General features: G+C 35.5%; 1 protein-coding gene across 1 annotated transcript in view; it reads left to right on the top strand.

Annotated features, from left to right (window-relative positions):
• Positions 1-17232, top strand: part of BRWD1 (bromodomain and WD repeat domain containing 1) — a 54611-nt gene that overhangs the window by 16551 nt on the left and 20828 nt on the right. Inside the window, exons 15-29 of the mRNA XM_054390852.1 lie at positions 343-477; positions 1817-1945; positions 3231-3456; positions 3863-4048; positions 4758-4941; positions 5738-5828; positions 7391-7531; positions 9591-9676; positions 10559-10754; positions 11782-11898; positions 11979-12086; positions 12801-12925; positions 13041-13123; positions 13572-13683; positions 15280-15341. Of these exons, the coding sequence (XP_054246827.1) occupies positions 343-477; positions 1817-1945; positions 3231-3456; positions 3863-4048; positions 4758-4941; positions 5738-5828; positions 7391-7531; positions 9591-9676; positions 10559-10754; positions 11782-11898; positions 11979-12086; positions 12801-12925; positions 13041-13123; positions 13572-13683; positions 15280-15341 (1981 nt within the window). The remainder of the gene's footprint in view (positions 1-342; positions 478-1816; positions 1946-3230; positions 3457-3862; positions 4049-4757; positions 4942-5737; positions 5829-7390; positions 7532-9590; positions 9677-10558; positions 10755-11781; positions 11899-11978; positions 12087-12800; positions 12926-13040; positions 13124-13571; positions 13684-15279; positions 15342-17232) is intronic.

Here is a 17232-nt window from a genome sequence, read left to right as displayed (position 1 = left end):
TACATAAGTTTTTGTGCAGTAACATACTTGCCTATTGAACAGTTCACTGTTCTTTGACAAGTGCTCTGTACTTCTAGAGTGTTTGCTTTTAATCTAGAAAATTACTGAATTTAGAATGATCAGCTGTTTCTGGCTGCTTGAAGTTTTACCCTACTTAGGTTCCACAGGTAGCAGTCCAGATAAATACACGTATCTTTGGAGGCAGCTTGTAGGGGGTCTAATTTTCCAAAAGTCTGATTGTGAGGAGAGTATAGTAAGGTGCTTTAGGCTCTGCTGTAAATATCCTATTGATGTGGATTTGTGTCCTCTTGTTTACATGTGATGTGCAATTTGAAATTCTAGGGACATGCGGATGAAGTGTTTGTCTTGGAGACCCATCCTTTTGATTCCAGGATAATGCTGTCTGCAGGTCACGATGGCAACATCTTTATATGGGACATTACCAAAGGCACAAAAACAAAGCATTATTTTAACATGGTAAGATCTTTTTGTAAACTCTTTCTGAACACACAGTGGTGTGTTCACATACAAATTTAAGAAATTGTCATCAACATGCACACCTTCTCTGTATCCTTTGGGGAAAAAACCCAACCAAACAAAAAACAAACCAAATTCCACAGTGCTCTAAAAGCCAATCAAACAAAGCCCACCAAAAAAACAAGACCAGTGAAATTTATGAGTTAGGCTTTTTTTCTAGAATTTTTGCATTTGAAGTTCTTGGTTCTTGTAGCTATAGGTACAAAGTGATCAGAAATGAGTTTCAACTGTTTCATGTGACTAAGGAGAGCCAGGATTGGCACTCTTGCCTTCTCTCAGCTGTCCTCTTCGATTCTCTTCCTTGAATTGAGCGCCTCTCGGCAGACCTTTTACAAAGCTGAGACAGCTCACACCTTCTGCAAAACTAGTCCCTACTGCCTTACACTGCTGCTTCCCTGAAGCACTTGATTGGAATTCTGTTGGGGAGGTCTTGATAAGCTTCTGAGACAAGGAAGAGAAATTGTAAGAATCTGCAGTTCTGTGCAAGGAATGTGAGCTACAGGGCAGCAGAGTAGGACTTGACTTCGGTTATAGTGTCTGAGCTCTTCAGAGTTCAACAGATGATCAGGACTTTTTGGTTTGTGAGGTGATGTGAACAGTTGACACCAAGGCTTTTTTCTCTCAACTGTTGCTGAAGATCTTTTTGCACCTTGTTCGTAGTAACTGTTTTCTTCGAGATGAGGACCCATCTAAAAGGTTGAAAGGTCCTGGTTTAGAGAATCATTTCAAGAGTCTTGTGGACAAATATTTATTTTCTCAACTTTCTAAAAACTGATTTTGTTATTACCATAAGCATTAGTGGATTTCTCAAGAGCTCCCATTACTTTCCCTTTAAAATAGGTTGTGTTCTCTGAGACTTAAGTTATGATCCAATCTTCATATTAGTTCTTTAATCTTTTTTCTGGCTACAATCAATAGTGATTTTATTATTTTTTTTGTTTAGCTTTAATATTCCCTGTGCTTTTCTCGAAAGAGATTTAAAAACATCAGTATATATTAGCTGCAGTTTATTTTTAATCAGTACACAAAAGTGCTGCTTTTTTTTTTACTTAGCAGTAAGTTTCTACCCTTTAATGCATCTTTTAGAACTGTATGACTTAGGACTTAAATTCACATGTCAAGGGGAAAAGACATAATCTGAAGTTACAAGATTATTTATGCTTTCATGGAGGTGTTTAAGAGGTACATGACTGCTTTTGATAGAGTAATTTAATTTTTTATGCTGTTTGCTCAAAAAAAAATTGGTGAAATAATCTTAAATTTCTTTCTTTGAATCTAGATTGAAGGCCAAGGACATGGTGCTGTTTTTGACTGTAAATTTTCACCAGATGGGCAGCATTTTGCATGCACAGATTCTCATGGGCATCTATTGATATTTGGTTTTGGCTGCAGCAGATCTTATGAAAAGGTAAGTTCAGCTTTTTATTAGAACTGTTTATTCAAGCTTCTAACTGAAATTAGATTAGTTACATTCGTTCCTCAAAAAAATCACATGTAAAAAAGAGTTTTGTATGGGTACAAGATCTAAGCATAACTGGTTCTTTGATGTCCGTCAGTTCTCTTGCATGAATGTCCTGGCACAGCAGAAACAACTGGTGTTTTAACATTCTCTTGCAAGTAGCTCCCAGGAACTTTTCTGGAATATGTTTCTATCTTCCAGCCAACTAATCTACATATTAGTTATTCAACCTCAAAATTATTTTTGTTTCTAATTTCTGAAAATGGTTTAACCTTTAAAGATTGAAATGTATCACAAAATTTATTGCACTACAAAATAACAAAAAAGCTGACTGTATGTTAAGAATTTGCTAGCTTATTTCAATTAGAACATAGTTCTCTAGGCTTTTCCTTATTCAAAACGAAATTCGCTGCAGTAGTTTGATTAAAATGAGCAAAAGTAACTATTCATCCAACACTGTGGATTTTGAAATGTTACAAGTATGTCCATGGGATAAATGTTTTGCTTTTTTGAATCTATCAGCCTGTTTCCTCTTTGTTTTGATAAATACTTGTGTTCCTACTTTTTTTCAAAACAGCTTTTTAAAGGGCAGTTCTGGCCTATGCTTTTCTTCACTTATCCCTCATTTTGTATTTTAAAGTTCCTTGTTTGTCATTTTAAAGACATTATTTTATTCTTCCTCTATGTTCCTAGCTGAAATTTACTCTCTTCAACTTGCTCATCATTGCTATGAGCAAAGATTCTGATAGTGATGTAATACTGTGCAGCAATTTTTATTCAGCTGCATGGATTTAACAGACTTTCAGCTGCAGAAAAAAACCTCTGATGATTAAGATAAAGCTTTATTTTGAGAGTTTAAGTTGAACTTCAGACAGTGAGTTCCTTGCATGGAGACCAAGGAAACTTTCCCTAATTGTGTGGGCCAGGGCAAAAAATTAGAATGAGGTGTAAAATATTTTTAAATGTAAAGTAGTACTTTATTTTTCTGCAGCAGCTCATTTTATTTGCTAAAACCATTTTGTTGTCTGGAAAAGCACTATCAAAAATGCAATATCCAGAAGGGTTAATTGTAGCTATGTGTAACTCTTGTTATTGGGAACTTGTCCTTTCTTTTACTCTTAATGAGATTTTAAGTATTCTAATGTCACATGTTCTTCTCTGTTTTCTAGCATATTCTTTTCTTTTTTTTTCCTTCCCCTCAAACTGATGACATAAAATCTTCATTTCTTTCTAGATTCCTGATCAGATGTTCTTCCACACTGACTATCGACCGCTTATTCGAGACTCTAACAATTACGTCCTAGATGAGCAGACTCAACAGGCTCCTCATCTCATGCCCCCTCCCTTCTTAGTAGATGTGGATGGAAACCCTCATCCAACAAAATATCAAAGATTGGTGCCAGGAAGAGAGAATTGTGCAGATGAACATTTAATTCCTCAGCTTGGATATGTAGCAACAAGTAAGAACAGTATGACTAAAGACCTGCATTTGGAAGTTAGTTACTGTAGTGATTCTGAATGGGAACAGAGTAGATATAATATACTAACTATTATGTATTTACGTTCACTAAAGATGATGAAAGGTCCCTCAGTGAATCCAATTTTAAACAAACAAGAAATTGTTCAAATGCATGTCTTAATTACTTTTATTTTCTGCAAGGACAAACTCAGTTTTAGATTTGTTAAATGTCTCATTTGGAATAAGTAAATGGAATCATTTCAAGAGTGGTTTTCCTTGTGTTTGCTTGTAGAAAATGTCTTGCTGTGATGTGAACAATGAAATTAAATAATTTGATAATGATTTGTTAATTTGGTAATCAGTTAGTTAAATGAATTCATTAATTTCATTTGTATTACACTTGCAAGGTGATGGAGAAGTGGTTGAACAAGTTATCGGCCAGCAAACAGTTGATCAAGATGAACAAGGCTTGGAGCCCAGCATTCTTGATGGTATGATTAGACAATTACAACTACAACAAGATCAAATATTTGGAGTTGATCAAGAATCTGCTTCTAGTGGTCCACAAAATGGGGAAGGAACACCTAGAAGAGGTTAGTACTTGCTGATAAATTCTTAGGTAATTGCTTTGTCTCAATTTTTATCATGCTGTGAGATATTTGAGACAGGTTTTTACTTCAGTGTTATTCTGGGGACTAAGATTCACTTCACATAGTGATATCTGGTTAAGGTCTTTCTTATTCGTTAAAATATTGCCACTCCTGTCATTAAATCACAAAACAAAGCCTTCCACTTTTCCTTTTAAAGAGCATTTATTGTAGTTCTTGTAGAGTGCTGGATATTTAACAATCCTTGTAAAGTACTCAAATAACATTTGTATGAGCTATGTTTATTTTATTCTAAAGTTTGAAAAATAAATATTTTGACGTTATTGAAAATCAGTTCCCTTTTTCTTCTTTACAGATTTAAACCACTCTTCTGATCTGTGTCCTTGTAGTTTTAATTATGTAAGGTCAAGTGCAGTAAAACTGCTTTTTTTAGAACCTCCCTAGCTTCAGAACAACTTGAAATAGTCCAGAAAAACAGCTCTGTCCCATTATTTCTTTCACTGTATTATAATAGTAGTAGATGTAACCATTTTAATAGTATACGTGCAATCATGCTGGTTTCTACAAGACAAATAATGTCCTGAATGCAATAACATATACTTATGAAAATATGCAAAGTATTAATGTTTTATCTTGTATTAAGAAGGAAGAAGGTTTCTAATCTGGAAAAAATGGTGGTGTTTGTATATTTTAGCTTTCAGAAGACCAAGTTTTGATATCCAGTCGCCTCCCAACATCGGTCTGCGACGTAGTGGGCAGGTTGAAGGTGTGCGTCAGATGCATCAGAATGCTCCACGAAGTCAGATGGCTACTGAGCGAGACCTTCAGGCTTGGAGACGAAGAGTTGTTGTACCAGAAATACCACCAAGCTTACTCAGGTCTGCAGACAGCTTACTTGGCTGTGAATATAACTCAGTCTGGTGTCATTAGACCTAAGCTAAAATAGATACATAGTGCAAATGGAAATAGTTCAGTGTTATGATCAACTGTGCTGAAAAACTTCAATTTGTAAATTCCATTCCACAAAATTAAATGGCAGTTCTCTAGATAAAGAATAATTCTCCCATATTTCAGTATTTTAGGTCATATTAAAGGCTAGATCAGCTGAATCAGATAGATTACATCAATTCTTGCTTTTTTCCATAATAAAGGCATATAGGCTGAAGACATTTACATGAAAGAGTTTGGAGAGGCTTAACTTTTGTGAGACTTTGTGGAGGGTGATGTGTTACGACCAGGAGCAGTACGGAGCACTTCAAATGCATAAAGTTAGCCGCTTTGAAAAGTACTATCAGTATGCATCTGTGAAGAGGAGAATAAATATCAACAGCTAAATATTTCTTTTCAGTGGCACAGCCATATGTACTGCCAGATCTCTGACATTTTTGAAATGATTGCAAAGGAGAAAATGTGGATTGAAAACAGGGTTGAAAAAGTTTATTGTGGTCTGATATTTGCAAAGAAGGGTATCTTAATATCCATCTTCTTTTCTTACTTACTTCTATCTTGAAATGACAGGATGTGTTATAGGTGTTTGAGCAATAAGAATATCTTGAAATTAATAATGTAATGGAATTAGGTGTTAAAGATAGATGCTTTAAAGACAACCAATCCTTTAACTTTACACTATTGTCAAAACAGCTGTAGAATTATATTTTTGTTACATTCCTGTAGGAGGCAGGAAGAATATCGAATTGCAAAAGGGGAAGAAGAGAGAGATCTTTATGCAACAGAGAAGAAAAAGTCATTTGAGTCATTGGAAAAGGTATGCAGCAGCTTCTAGGAAAATGGGCATTCTGTGCCCAAGGACAAGTCATGTTTTAAAAAATAAAATGAAAGCAGATGTTTGTGAAGGTACGGTTTTCAAAGGCTCTTGCTGATCCAACTTCCGTTTTTTGAAGGACAAGGTTTGACTTATTTTTGTGAATACCTATAATTCTTTTTTCTTTCAGTTTTACTTCCTTCCATCTAAGGTGTATAGTAGTAATTTTTTTAAGGCAGACTTGATTACAGGCCATTCTGGTTTTACTGCAGTTAAAGTTTCAAAGACATTTGTTGCAGGTCCATGCTAAATCATTGAGTGGCAGGTGAGAATGTTCAAGGTTCTATGTTGAAGAATTAAACACTATATTGCTATTCCCTTGTCATTTTACTTTAGATAACAATGTTTTGTATGGGACATCTTTTTCAGACTTATCCAGTTTGGAATGATTTTTTTCACAGTCACAGTATGATAGGGTTTGGAAGGGACCTCTGATACAGTCATCTAGTCCAACTCCCCTGCTACAGCAGAATTACCTAGAGTCACACAACAACAGGTTTTGAATGCCTTCAGAGACAGGGACTCCACAACCTCTCTGGGCAGCCTGTTTCAGTGCTCTGACACCCTCAAAGTGTGGAATTTTTTCTCTATGTTTACATGAAATCTCTTGTGTTTCAGTTTATGTCCATTGTCCTTTGCTCTGTCATGGGACACCATTGAGAATAGTTTGCCTCCATCCTAACACTCACCCTTTGGATATTGATAAGCATTAGTGAGAAGATTTCCCCCCTCAGTCTTGACCTCTTCTACAAGCTAAAGAGACCCAGCTTTCTTGGCATTTCCTCATAAGGAAGATGTTGAAGTCCCCTACTTATCTTAGTGTCTCTCTCTACTGGACTCTTTCCAGTAGTTTCTTGTTTATCTTGAATAGGGAAGCCCAGAACTGGATGCCCTGTTCCAGAGGAGGCCTCACCAGGGCAGAATAGAGAGGGAGGAAAATCTCCTTGGACCTGCCAACCATGCTCTTCTTAATGTGTCCCAGGATGCCTTTGTCTTTCTTGGCCATTGTTTGTTCATTATCTGGGATTTTTTTTTTTTTGAGAGGAGACTGATAAGAAGAACCCTTATTGGTTATTGTACTATTCTTATAAGATAGTGGCCTGGTTTTCTGTGTCTTTCAGTCCAAAACAATTTGATGAAAGAATTCTACTGCATGATCTCCTTAACTGGGGGGAGCTGAAGATGTTTAGTCTCTCAGAATTGCATGTTGTAAGCAGTTAGTATCTTGATTCTCTAGATATATTTATCGGGTACTGTGATTGGACCTATCATTTACAGTAGTTTATAAACATCAATTTCTTAGAGCAGCTACTAAGTCTTAAATTGAGAGTAGCAAACTTGAAAGTATTGGCTTGCAGGAAAATTATTTCTTGTGAAAAGGAATTTTGATCAAGCTGTGATGTGATGAAGCAGTTTCAATTTTTTCATTCAGCAGTGCTTTTAGCCACATTTTCGCCCCCCTAAAAGTTGTGTCACATAGATTCTTTTTTTCCTGTATAAATTAGAGTGACTCTGAGTCTTCATTAATACAATCAAAGCGTAGACTGCATAGACGAAAATATGCCAGTTACCGAACACGGAATAACATTGAACAACTGGAGTCTTCTGATGAGGAAAGAGACAACTGCTTTGGCTTGATAGAGCAGGTAAGTTCTTTTCCAGGTTCTGTATTTTGAACTTCTTTCCTCGAATAAGTGAAGTTTCATGTAGATAAGGCTTTTCTCTCTTAGAAAAACCCAAGTAAACAAAAAACCTCTCCTCTTTTCCCACAGGGAAGTGTTTCCGTAAGCATCATTTTTGTTAGCACTTCTGAAACCTGGTTATATCTTACTTTAGTAATGGCAGTCTTTCCTTGTTTTATAAATGACTGAGCTATTTTTGCTGAGCTTCTTCTAAACATATCCACAGCTTAAGGCAAAAACTGATTAACAATTATGAGATTGGTCTAAAGTGAAGTTTGAATTTTGGATGTGTTTTGCTGTTTCTCTCTGTAAACTTCCAACTTTTTCAAATTTTTGCACTGGAAATTTTGAATATTCTTTATGAAGCATGATTACAGCATGGCAATGTTGCTCTTCCATGAAGTGTTTCTATCCTGGCTGAGTCCTAGATAGGGATGAGATAGGACTTGCTGTGAGTAGCAGGAGCTGTTCATTATTGTGTCACCAGATGCTGTAAGCCAGTGGTAGGACTGCTTGGACTATAGTTACCTTGCCTTGTGTATGGGAAAATACTCTCAAACTTGAAAAGCAAATGTGGAAGAGTAGAGAAGGTTGGACTTTTTGGACTAGTCACTTCAAGGAAGGGATAAACAAAATAGGGATGTTCAGAAAATAACATAGTTTTGTAAGAAGGTGAAGAGTGATATTCTTTGAAAATGGATACTCTTTTTCCTAGTATATTGATAAAGAATCCCTATGTGTTTAAAAAAAAATAAATCACATTTAATGAAAATTTCAGGTTTTCTGTATTTTGGAAAGAGGAAGGAGAAGTTAATAGGTACATTCTGGTACCTGACAAATTCAAAGCACACAAATTGCAAATAGAGTTACATGCACTGTCCTGTAAATATTACGTATTTGCATACTGTAAGAAGCTGAGCTTTGATGTAAATGAAATTGGAGATTTTGATTTTAAGGTTTCTTTTCTGTTTGTTTTTTTCCTACAAACAGTAGGATAAAGGAAGAAGTGACTTTAAGCGTTGTCCATCCTGTACACTGTATGAATAGATCATAGCGGGGAGGCTGTTAACTTTGTTACTCCGAAAATTACAAACAGACATTATCAGTTGGGCTAATTCAAACACTATCAAACTTCAAGCTGCATGTTGTCTTGTTTTCTTTTCAACTTTTTTTTTTTTTTTACTTCACAATGTGACTTGAGACACGAGCAGTTCATTAGACTTAGTCATTTCAGTTACGGAAAATATATAAACCCACAAATTTAAGGCAAATAAATTGAGCAGCAATCACGAAATTATTCATATTGTAATATATATATTGAACTATTTTGACTGTTTATTTGGACACAAATATATGCATGAATACACTCAGTTGATCCTTCATCAACTAATTGGTACTAAAACTGGAAAAATCACATGATTCTAACGTGCATAACTAATCAAAAAGAAGAAAAATTAAAAAGGAAAAAAGAAACATAGAAGAGCTACTCCTGCAGCAGAATATACCCATGTGTTTTACGTATGGGAGATGAGATATTTTTTCTTGATTGATTCCTTTTACAGTCTTTAAATTCTTCCTTTGTATTCTAGTGAGCTAGGTTTTATTGTGTACTTTACATGGCCTAATTATAACATCATGATTCTGAAATTTGAAGGAATCAAAGTTGCCCACCACTTTGCTCTGATAAACGAACTTTTTCTCCAACTAGAAAAAAATAAAGCTGTCATACAGTAGGGGGAGAGAAGTGTTGCTTTGTGAGGAGTGGCTACAGCAAGTGGATCCATACATGGCTAATAAGATAGGAATGAATATACAGAAGTGAACGATTAATAGTGCACTCCTGAAGTTAATAGGATAAGTGAAAATAAGTACAAAAAAGGCCTAATTTTATTTCCATTTTAACAAGTCTTACCAAATTTCTTCCAAATTTGATAATATACAGACATGAATAGAGAATGTTTCAAACCCTTAAAACTTGCTGTGAGAAAATTTTGAGCTTACTTTTCCATGTGTTTAAATTCAGGAAGCTGAAGAAAGTGAGGGCTCTGGGTCATCTGATGAAGAAGAAGAGTGGAAAAGTGACAAGAAAAGCAACAGTAATAGTTCTAGGTAAAAGCAAACAAACATATTCTGGCTTTCACTGTATCAAATTCTGTCATGTTAAATCTGTGTGGAAGTTCGGTAGAACTTCCTCTATAATAATATTTTGTATGGTACTGTACTGACGCATTACATTCTTATTCAGTGTTCATTTCACCAAAACATTTCTATCTTTTAATGTAGATCCAAATCCTTTTGGGTTTTTTGCTAGATGTCAAGGAGAAAGAAGATACTCTGGAATGTGTTTTATAGTGTGTTTAGTGAGGGGAGGTTTTGTTTGAGTTCAGGGGTGGGTTTTTTTTGTTTGTTTGTTGATAATGCAGCAACAGCTAGCTCTTGCAAAGGTGCTTGGTTGTCTAAAAAAAAAAATTGATAAAGTTGTAAGTTAATTTAGTTACAGATAAATTTAATCACTTTACTATGGCTGCTTTTTAGATTTTTTTTTCCTAGAACTTTCTAGCAGTAGAAGTAAAAACTACTGAGAGACATGTAACTGTGAGATTTATATAACTGTCTTTAAAAAATGTATGTAGGGTTTTCCTAGGTCTGCATTTTATGGAGGGTTCTTAACTAGTCCAGAATTCAATTGCACTTTCTTGAATGATATTACTGATTTTAGAATTCCCCAGGCTTGGTTTTGTTTGGGGTTTTTGTTTGTTTTTTAAAGCATGCTTTGAACTACTGATTTTTATTAAAATGAAGAATTATGTTAAACATTAAGTGAAGTAATTGTTACAGCATGTGAAAGTAATTTTAGTTCTTTGGACAGTGCTTTCAACAACAAAGTGTGTCTGCAGATACTTGTCTAAGAGAAGTTAACATTCTGAAATAATTAACATCTAACTTGGGTTGTGTGTTTGTATTTTCCCTGACCCCATCCACTATGGACAGCGATTCTTCAAGCAGATACTCTGACTGGATTGCTGATGCAGGGATTAACCTGCAGCCTCCTGTACGGACTTCCCGGCGGAAAGCTATCAGATACTGCAGCACATCAGAAGATGAAGTGTCAGCAGAGAAATCATCTCCTCCAAAGAGAAGAAGAAGAAAAAGGAGAAAAAAAACCAAACCAAAAAAGCAGGGGGAGGTATACAGTTAATTTCTCCTACTCACTCTTCAATAAATTTCTCTTAGGTGTTTAGACTTCTTCACTGGAAACTGTTAAAGTAATTGTTATTGTCACTGGACAAGAGCAGCACTATTACTACATGTTCTTAATTAATTTGAGACCATTACAAATACAAAGTATCTGCTAATTTTTTTGAATGAATCTGCATTCCAAGTGAAGCAATTTTCACTTTTCAAGTAAAAAGGGTTTTCAAGATTGCTGATATCAAAGGGGAATGTGATTGTTAAATAAATGTACAGAATGTGAGACTAAAAACCTTTAGTTTTAGCTGTCTAACCCTGTTTAAGCCTGTCTAGTTCTACGTAATACATCTTTTTGAGAACTTAGGTGTTATAGTCAGTGTATTTATGGTGACCACATATAGTTGGATTGGATTTTTAAATTTTCATGTTACAGTAATTACTCTTTTTGAAGTTACTGAAGTTTTTAACTTAATTTAAATAATTATCCATTTACAACAACTCTTTTTTGCTCTTTTCTGCTGTAAAAGGGCAAGTATTTTATTTTATTTAGTATTTGGGCTAATTTTTGTATGTTTTTCCCCTCATCCTTTCACTTTCTTCAAAGTATTCTCAAAAAGATGTTTTTGGAACTGTTTTAATATGGATATTTACAGTGCAATATATCTCATAACTTTTCATTTCCATATAGTTTCTTCCAGCTTGATAGTTTTTTTTTTTTTCATTTTTTAATTAATCACTGAGACTACTATTATGTAGGTCTTAAAAGAAATTAAGTTTTATTATTCAGATAGCAATCTTGCACATTCAAATCTTCACATAGAAAAGGAATGCTTAGTATTAGTACTACAAATACAATTATAACTCGAGCAAAGCCTTGGAGGAATTTTGCTAATATGTTTTGGAAGTGTACATTAGTGTTTTGGAAGTTAAGCTTTTGTCTGCCAAATAAAAATGGATCTAATTGTTTTGATGTCAGCAATATGTCCATTGTGTCTAATTTTTTCTCTCTATTAAATGTGAAGGCAAATGCTCCAACCCAACCAGTAAACTTAGAATTGTCCTATGATTGGCATCCTCCTGTTTGGATAACAGACACAGCCCTTCGAAGATCCCCTTTTGTTCCTCAAATGGGAGACGAGGTAGGAATACTGATTACTATCTAACATTATTATAGTTACTAAATGTAAGAAAATATTTACTGCTTGGTTTGGATTTTTAGGTAATATATTTCCGACAAGGACATGAAGCTTACATTGAAGCAGTTAGAAGAAATAACATTTATGAACTGAATCCACACAAGGAGCCATGGAGAAAAGTGGTCCTTAGGGTAGGTCTGCATTAAAGATACTGTGGGTTCAATACTGGTAGTCTGTGAATGAAGAGTTGTATTGCACTGATTGCAAAACATTGTTTTGTGAGGTTATGCCACTTCCCATAAGCTTTTCCTATGGAAACAATAGGGGAAAGTGTTTCCAGTTGTGCTGGTTTTACGGCTATGCCTTTAAAATTTGTTACAGACAAATCCAATGGATGTATGTCTGCATAGGTTTTTGGGGGGGATGGTGGAGGGGTAGAGGCAGAGAGCCAGCTTTCCTGGCTTTGACCAGGAAGGTTTTGTGCTGTTTTTTTTAATTGTAAGTATCTGTAAATATTGTCAATACTGTGTATTTGTATATATATTCATTGCACTCCATTGTAGACTGTAGTTCTGCTTGTAAATATAGCTCCATTTGCTTCTGAACTGAGCTAGTCTGGTGAAGTTAATGGGGGGGGGGGGATGGGGAGGATTTCAACCCCTCACACCAGTTGCCAGAGTGTGTTCAGAGTTACCTGTGGGGAGACCTAAAACGTAAACAGTTGCGTTAAAATTGCCGAGTCTGGTGGACTGTCTTCCACTGAAACCTCAAGTACAGTTTCAGTATTTTGGGGTTTTTTTGGGATGTGAATACAACTCATGTCCTTTTTAATGAATGTTAAATTACTATCTCTGTGTGTAGTCCAGAAGGTAATACTTGCCAAAACTGTTTGCTCTTACCTGTAGGATCAGGAATTGGTAAAAATTGTTGGAATTAGATACGAAGTTGGTCCTCCCACATTGTGTTGCCTGAAACTTGCCTTTATAGATCATGCCACTGGAAAGCATACAGACAAATCATTTTCCATAAGGTATGTGTAACTTTAATTTTCTAAAAAGTATTTAAATACACTTGTAAAGCTTCTTCCTCAAGCCCTATGCAGCACACATGAAAGGGATTTTATTTATTTGTTTATTTCAATTTAGGTACCATGATATGCCAGATGTCATTGACTTCCTTATATTACGTCAGTTCTATGATGAAGCACGGCAAAGGAACTGGCAAGCTTGTAAGTATGCTTTCTATTTGACTAAATTATTTTGAAATTAGAAAAAAAAGTGTCCTTGGCTGGTTAGCTGAATATGCTAGATGCTATTTGCTTATAACTTCAGTTGGCACTCTTGTAGGTAATGTCCCTTCTGCCCTTTAGAAATTTCAGCCTGCTAACTGCTGTTTGAAGTATTTTGGAGCAATTACCGTAGATATGAGACACAGTGTTCAAAGCATATTGAGACTCTAGTGTTCCCTTATTTTGTAGTGAAGTTGCAAACTTACTTATACCAAAAAGATACAAGTGCTAAAATATAACAAGTTGTTTCATCTTTTATTGAATATTGTTTGGTTTAGAATTTTAAATAAAAATACACTGATCAAAAGTTTTTCTAGTTGCATGTAGAAAAAGCATAGTTAAATGCCTTTTCTTAGTGGAATATCTGAGTAGACTTTTTTCACTTTAGCTGATAGGTTCCGATCCATTATTGATGATGCATGGTGGTTTGGAACGGTGTTGGGTCAAGAACCTTATCAGCCTCAGTATCCAGATAGTCACTTTCAATGTTACAGTGTTAAGTAAGTATAAAAAAGATTTTACAATTCCCTTGTTAGTAGTGTGGGTTGCCTCTTACATAGCTGGCTTATTGATGTGAGAATGTCAATTGTCAATTGTTCAAATGGGTTTACTGCTTACATTATCACTTCTTGATGGTTTCCAGTTGCTAGTCTAGCACAATGTGAATATGTTAAGAACTTGGGGCAGCTATGAAAAACAAGATGTTGGCCACCATCAGAAAGGATATAAAGGACAAAACAGTATTGCTTACTACTTTCTAGTACTGGGATGTGCTCATGCCTTGATGCGTTTTGGGTCTCAGCATCTAAAGGGAGATGTAATCACTTTGGGATGGGCATGGGGAAGGGCAGCAAAAATATTGAAGAGTGTGTGCCAGATGCTTTTTGGGTTAAGTCTGAAAAAAACCAAAGTGACTCTAAATGACTCTTCAGGTGGAAGGGAAGAAGGGTGAAAGGGGTGTGTTCGTAGTTCACAATATCAAAAGTGCTGGCAAGATGAATAGAGTTATTATTCACCCAATTCTGTAATGACAGAAGTAGAGGTTTGTGTTGAAATTTACAGATGAATTGTTTAAAAGAGTTTGGTTGTGTTTTGGTTTGATTTGTTTTTTAACATCGGGTTGTGAACTTTGGCAACAAATGTACTCGGGAGGCTGTGGAAGCAGTATTAGCAGGCTCGAAAAGGTATTAGACAAAAACAGATACAAAAGGGAACAAAGTGGGAAGTATTTGCAAACAGAATATAAAGACCATGAACACTGGAAGTGTGAATAAAATGGATTTGTAGCAGGATCATACAGTCTTCATATATAGCATCTCCTGGTAATAGTTGTGAAGGTACAAATTACTAGTCTAGCTGGACTAGTGGGATGTTAAACTGATCCAGTCAAGCATTTCTTATCTTTGAAATACCAAGATTCATTTTGTGGTGTTACACAAACACGTAAACATTTGCCCAAAAGTGATAAGATTTGGAGAGATCTCAAAATTGTATCCATACCTAATAGTTCAGCATCAAAGTGAATATGCAGATGCACTGTCAGTATCACACTGTCAGTATCAGCTGTTTAACCTTGCTTCCTTTAGTCTTACTTTAGTTTCTTCAGCTTATAATTACTCTTTGTCTTAATGTGGTATGTCTTATAAAATGAAATGTTAATATACCAAATACATCCTTTCCCTGAAACTTGCACAGCTACTGTGTGATTGGATAAAAAAAAATCCACTCTCCTGTGTGTTTTTTCTCACATCTTCTCCTTGGTGTTACCTCATTTTTCCAAGCAGATGTCCTATTTTTCTTGTGCAGCTTACTTGCTACAGGCTTTGTAGAACCGATTTTCATATTTGGTGATTTGCATATGGCCAAAATCAGGAGCACAATTTTAATTTAAATGTTATTATGAAGAGTGTTTCCTTTTCACACTGTGATGGCTGATTGCTAGCTAATGTTTATGTTTATATTGTTACATGGTATATTTTATTAACACTAAAAATAACTGTGATTTAAATGTGCTTGGAGGGAATACTTCTGAGTCAAGATAACTTTAAATTATTATTGGTTTTGTCGTTTGTTCTTTTTTTATCTTGATGAATCAGATGGGACAATGGTGAAATTGAAAAGCTTAGCCCATGGGACATGGAACCAGTTCCTGATAATGGTAGGTAGAATCTTACTTAGCAAAAATGATGTTCTCCTCTTTCCAGTTCCTTCGTTTCATGCAGGTAATGGACTGTGGGTGATTCCTATCTTTCTTGCAACTCTGCCCAAAGCCATCTGAGTACAGTATTCATTGTCAGCAGGTTGTTTTTGTGCATTTAGGCAAGAAAGTTCCTAAAGACAGTCTTGCTTCAGGTTTGTTGAAACACTTTGTAAATACCTATATTCTTTCCTTTGCATCTTCCACAGCAATTTTGAAGGAAATAGTTTAAATGTGTATCTCTTGCTTATGCAGTAAAACCTGCTACTTCCAAGTGTTTAGTTTCAAAAGCATATCAAGTTTCAAAAAACTAGTTTTTTGGAATACATTGTGATATAAGAGTGTGAAGGAAGAATAAAAAAGAGTGTGAAGGAAGAATAAAAAAGAGTGTGAAGGAAGAATAAAATAATTTCTAGTCAGCAAATCCTTACTGAATAAATTGCTGGGTTTAGTCTCTATAAAGTTTAGTAATCGAATCCAAATTAACTGTGAATGTGAGACAGTTGGATTCCTGGTTTGTCATGCTCAGTTTTCAGTGCATGTTAGTACCAGCTGGATGGAGGGAGGAAAGTTTGTGAAATGCTGAGAGAATAGTTACTGAATAAGCTGTCAAAAAGATACTAATTTTCTGTACCTTTGCTAGGAGTTAGCTTGTTTCACAGACACCAAAAAGGCTTACACTGTTTGGTTTGGTTTGGTATTTTTAAATATGAGTTTCTTGAATACAAGTTTTCTTAAATACAGTACCTGAAGGGATCCTACAGGAAGACTAGAGAGGGACTTTTCATAAAGGTTTGTCTTGCAATAGGACTAGAGGGAGTGGTTTTAAGCTGAGGTAGAGTAGGTTTAGACTGAATGTTAGCATGAAGGGTGGTGGGACTCTGGAATAGGCTGCCCAGGGACACTGTGGTTGCCTCCTCCCTGGAGCTGTTTAAGGCCAGGTTGGATGAAGCCTTGAGCAACTGAGTCTGGTTGAGAAGTGTCCCTGCCCATGGCAGAGGTTGAAGTCGATGATCTCTAAGCTCACTTTCAACCTAAGCCATTCTTTGATTCTAGGTTTACTGTACAGATGTGGGTGTTCTCAGTAGCCACCTGTTTGTGTAATCTTTGAAGTGTTTGCTGGCTGCTTCAGTCATACTTTGTGATGACAAATTCTGCAAAAGAGTCTGAAATCAAAATGTAAAGTTGATATTTTAAACATTTTAGTCTATAGAAAGCAAGTAATCAGTAGGATTTTTGTTTTGCGCACACACAGATTTAATTGAAACATTCCTTTTTCCCACCACCACCATCTGGCATCTTCTGACATAGGGAAGCTTTTCTTGCTCATTGTGAATTGGTTAATGCTTCCCATACATGTCACTGAGAGACAGTTGTTTTGTTGTTAGAGGCACACAAGCCTTGCAGGTGAGCTTAAGTCAGGATTTATTTTCTTAACCATTTCTTTTGAATGGATACAATTGATACACTATGATTTAAGTTGCTGTTTATATCACTGCATTAGTTATGACTTCTTATGCATTGATATATAAATAGTGTTCTCCACCACTTAAGTTTGATAGCATAAAGGAACTATAATTCTTGAAATTACTACACTGGCAATGCAATGACAGAGACATCCTACAGATGCCAATTTAAATCTGGATTGTATTACATGTGTGAGTCCTCATATGCTGGCTATATCAGAGACAAAATGTAACTCCTTTGTTCTAATAAGTTGTTACTTTGATATGTTAAGAATTTAAGATTTGATTGGTCTAAGGTACTACAACTTTATCATAGGAAAAATGAGAAGAGGCACACATTAAAAAAGATAAACACTAGTGTGTCTTTTGTGGACAAAGAACTGAGA

This window comes from Indicator indicator, chromosome 1 (assembly GCF_027791375.1).
Source record: "Indicator indicator isolate 239-I01 chromosome 1, UM_Iind_1.1, whole genome shotgun sequence".
Classification (NCBI taxonomy): Eukaryota; Metazoa; Chordata; class Aves; order Piciformes; family Indicatoridae; genus Indicator; species Indicator indicator.
Note: the sequence above shows the minus strand (reverse complement) of the source record. Positions and strands in the feature narration are given on the sequence as shown.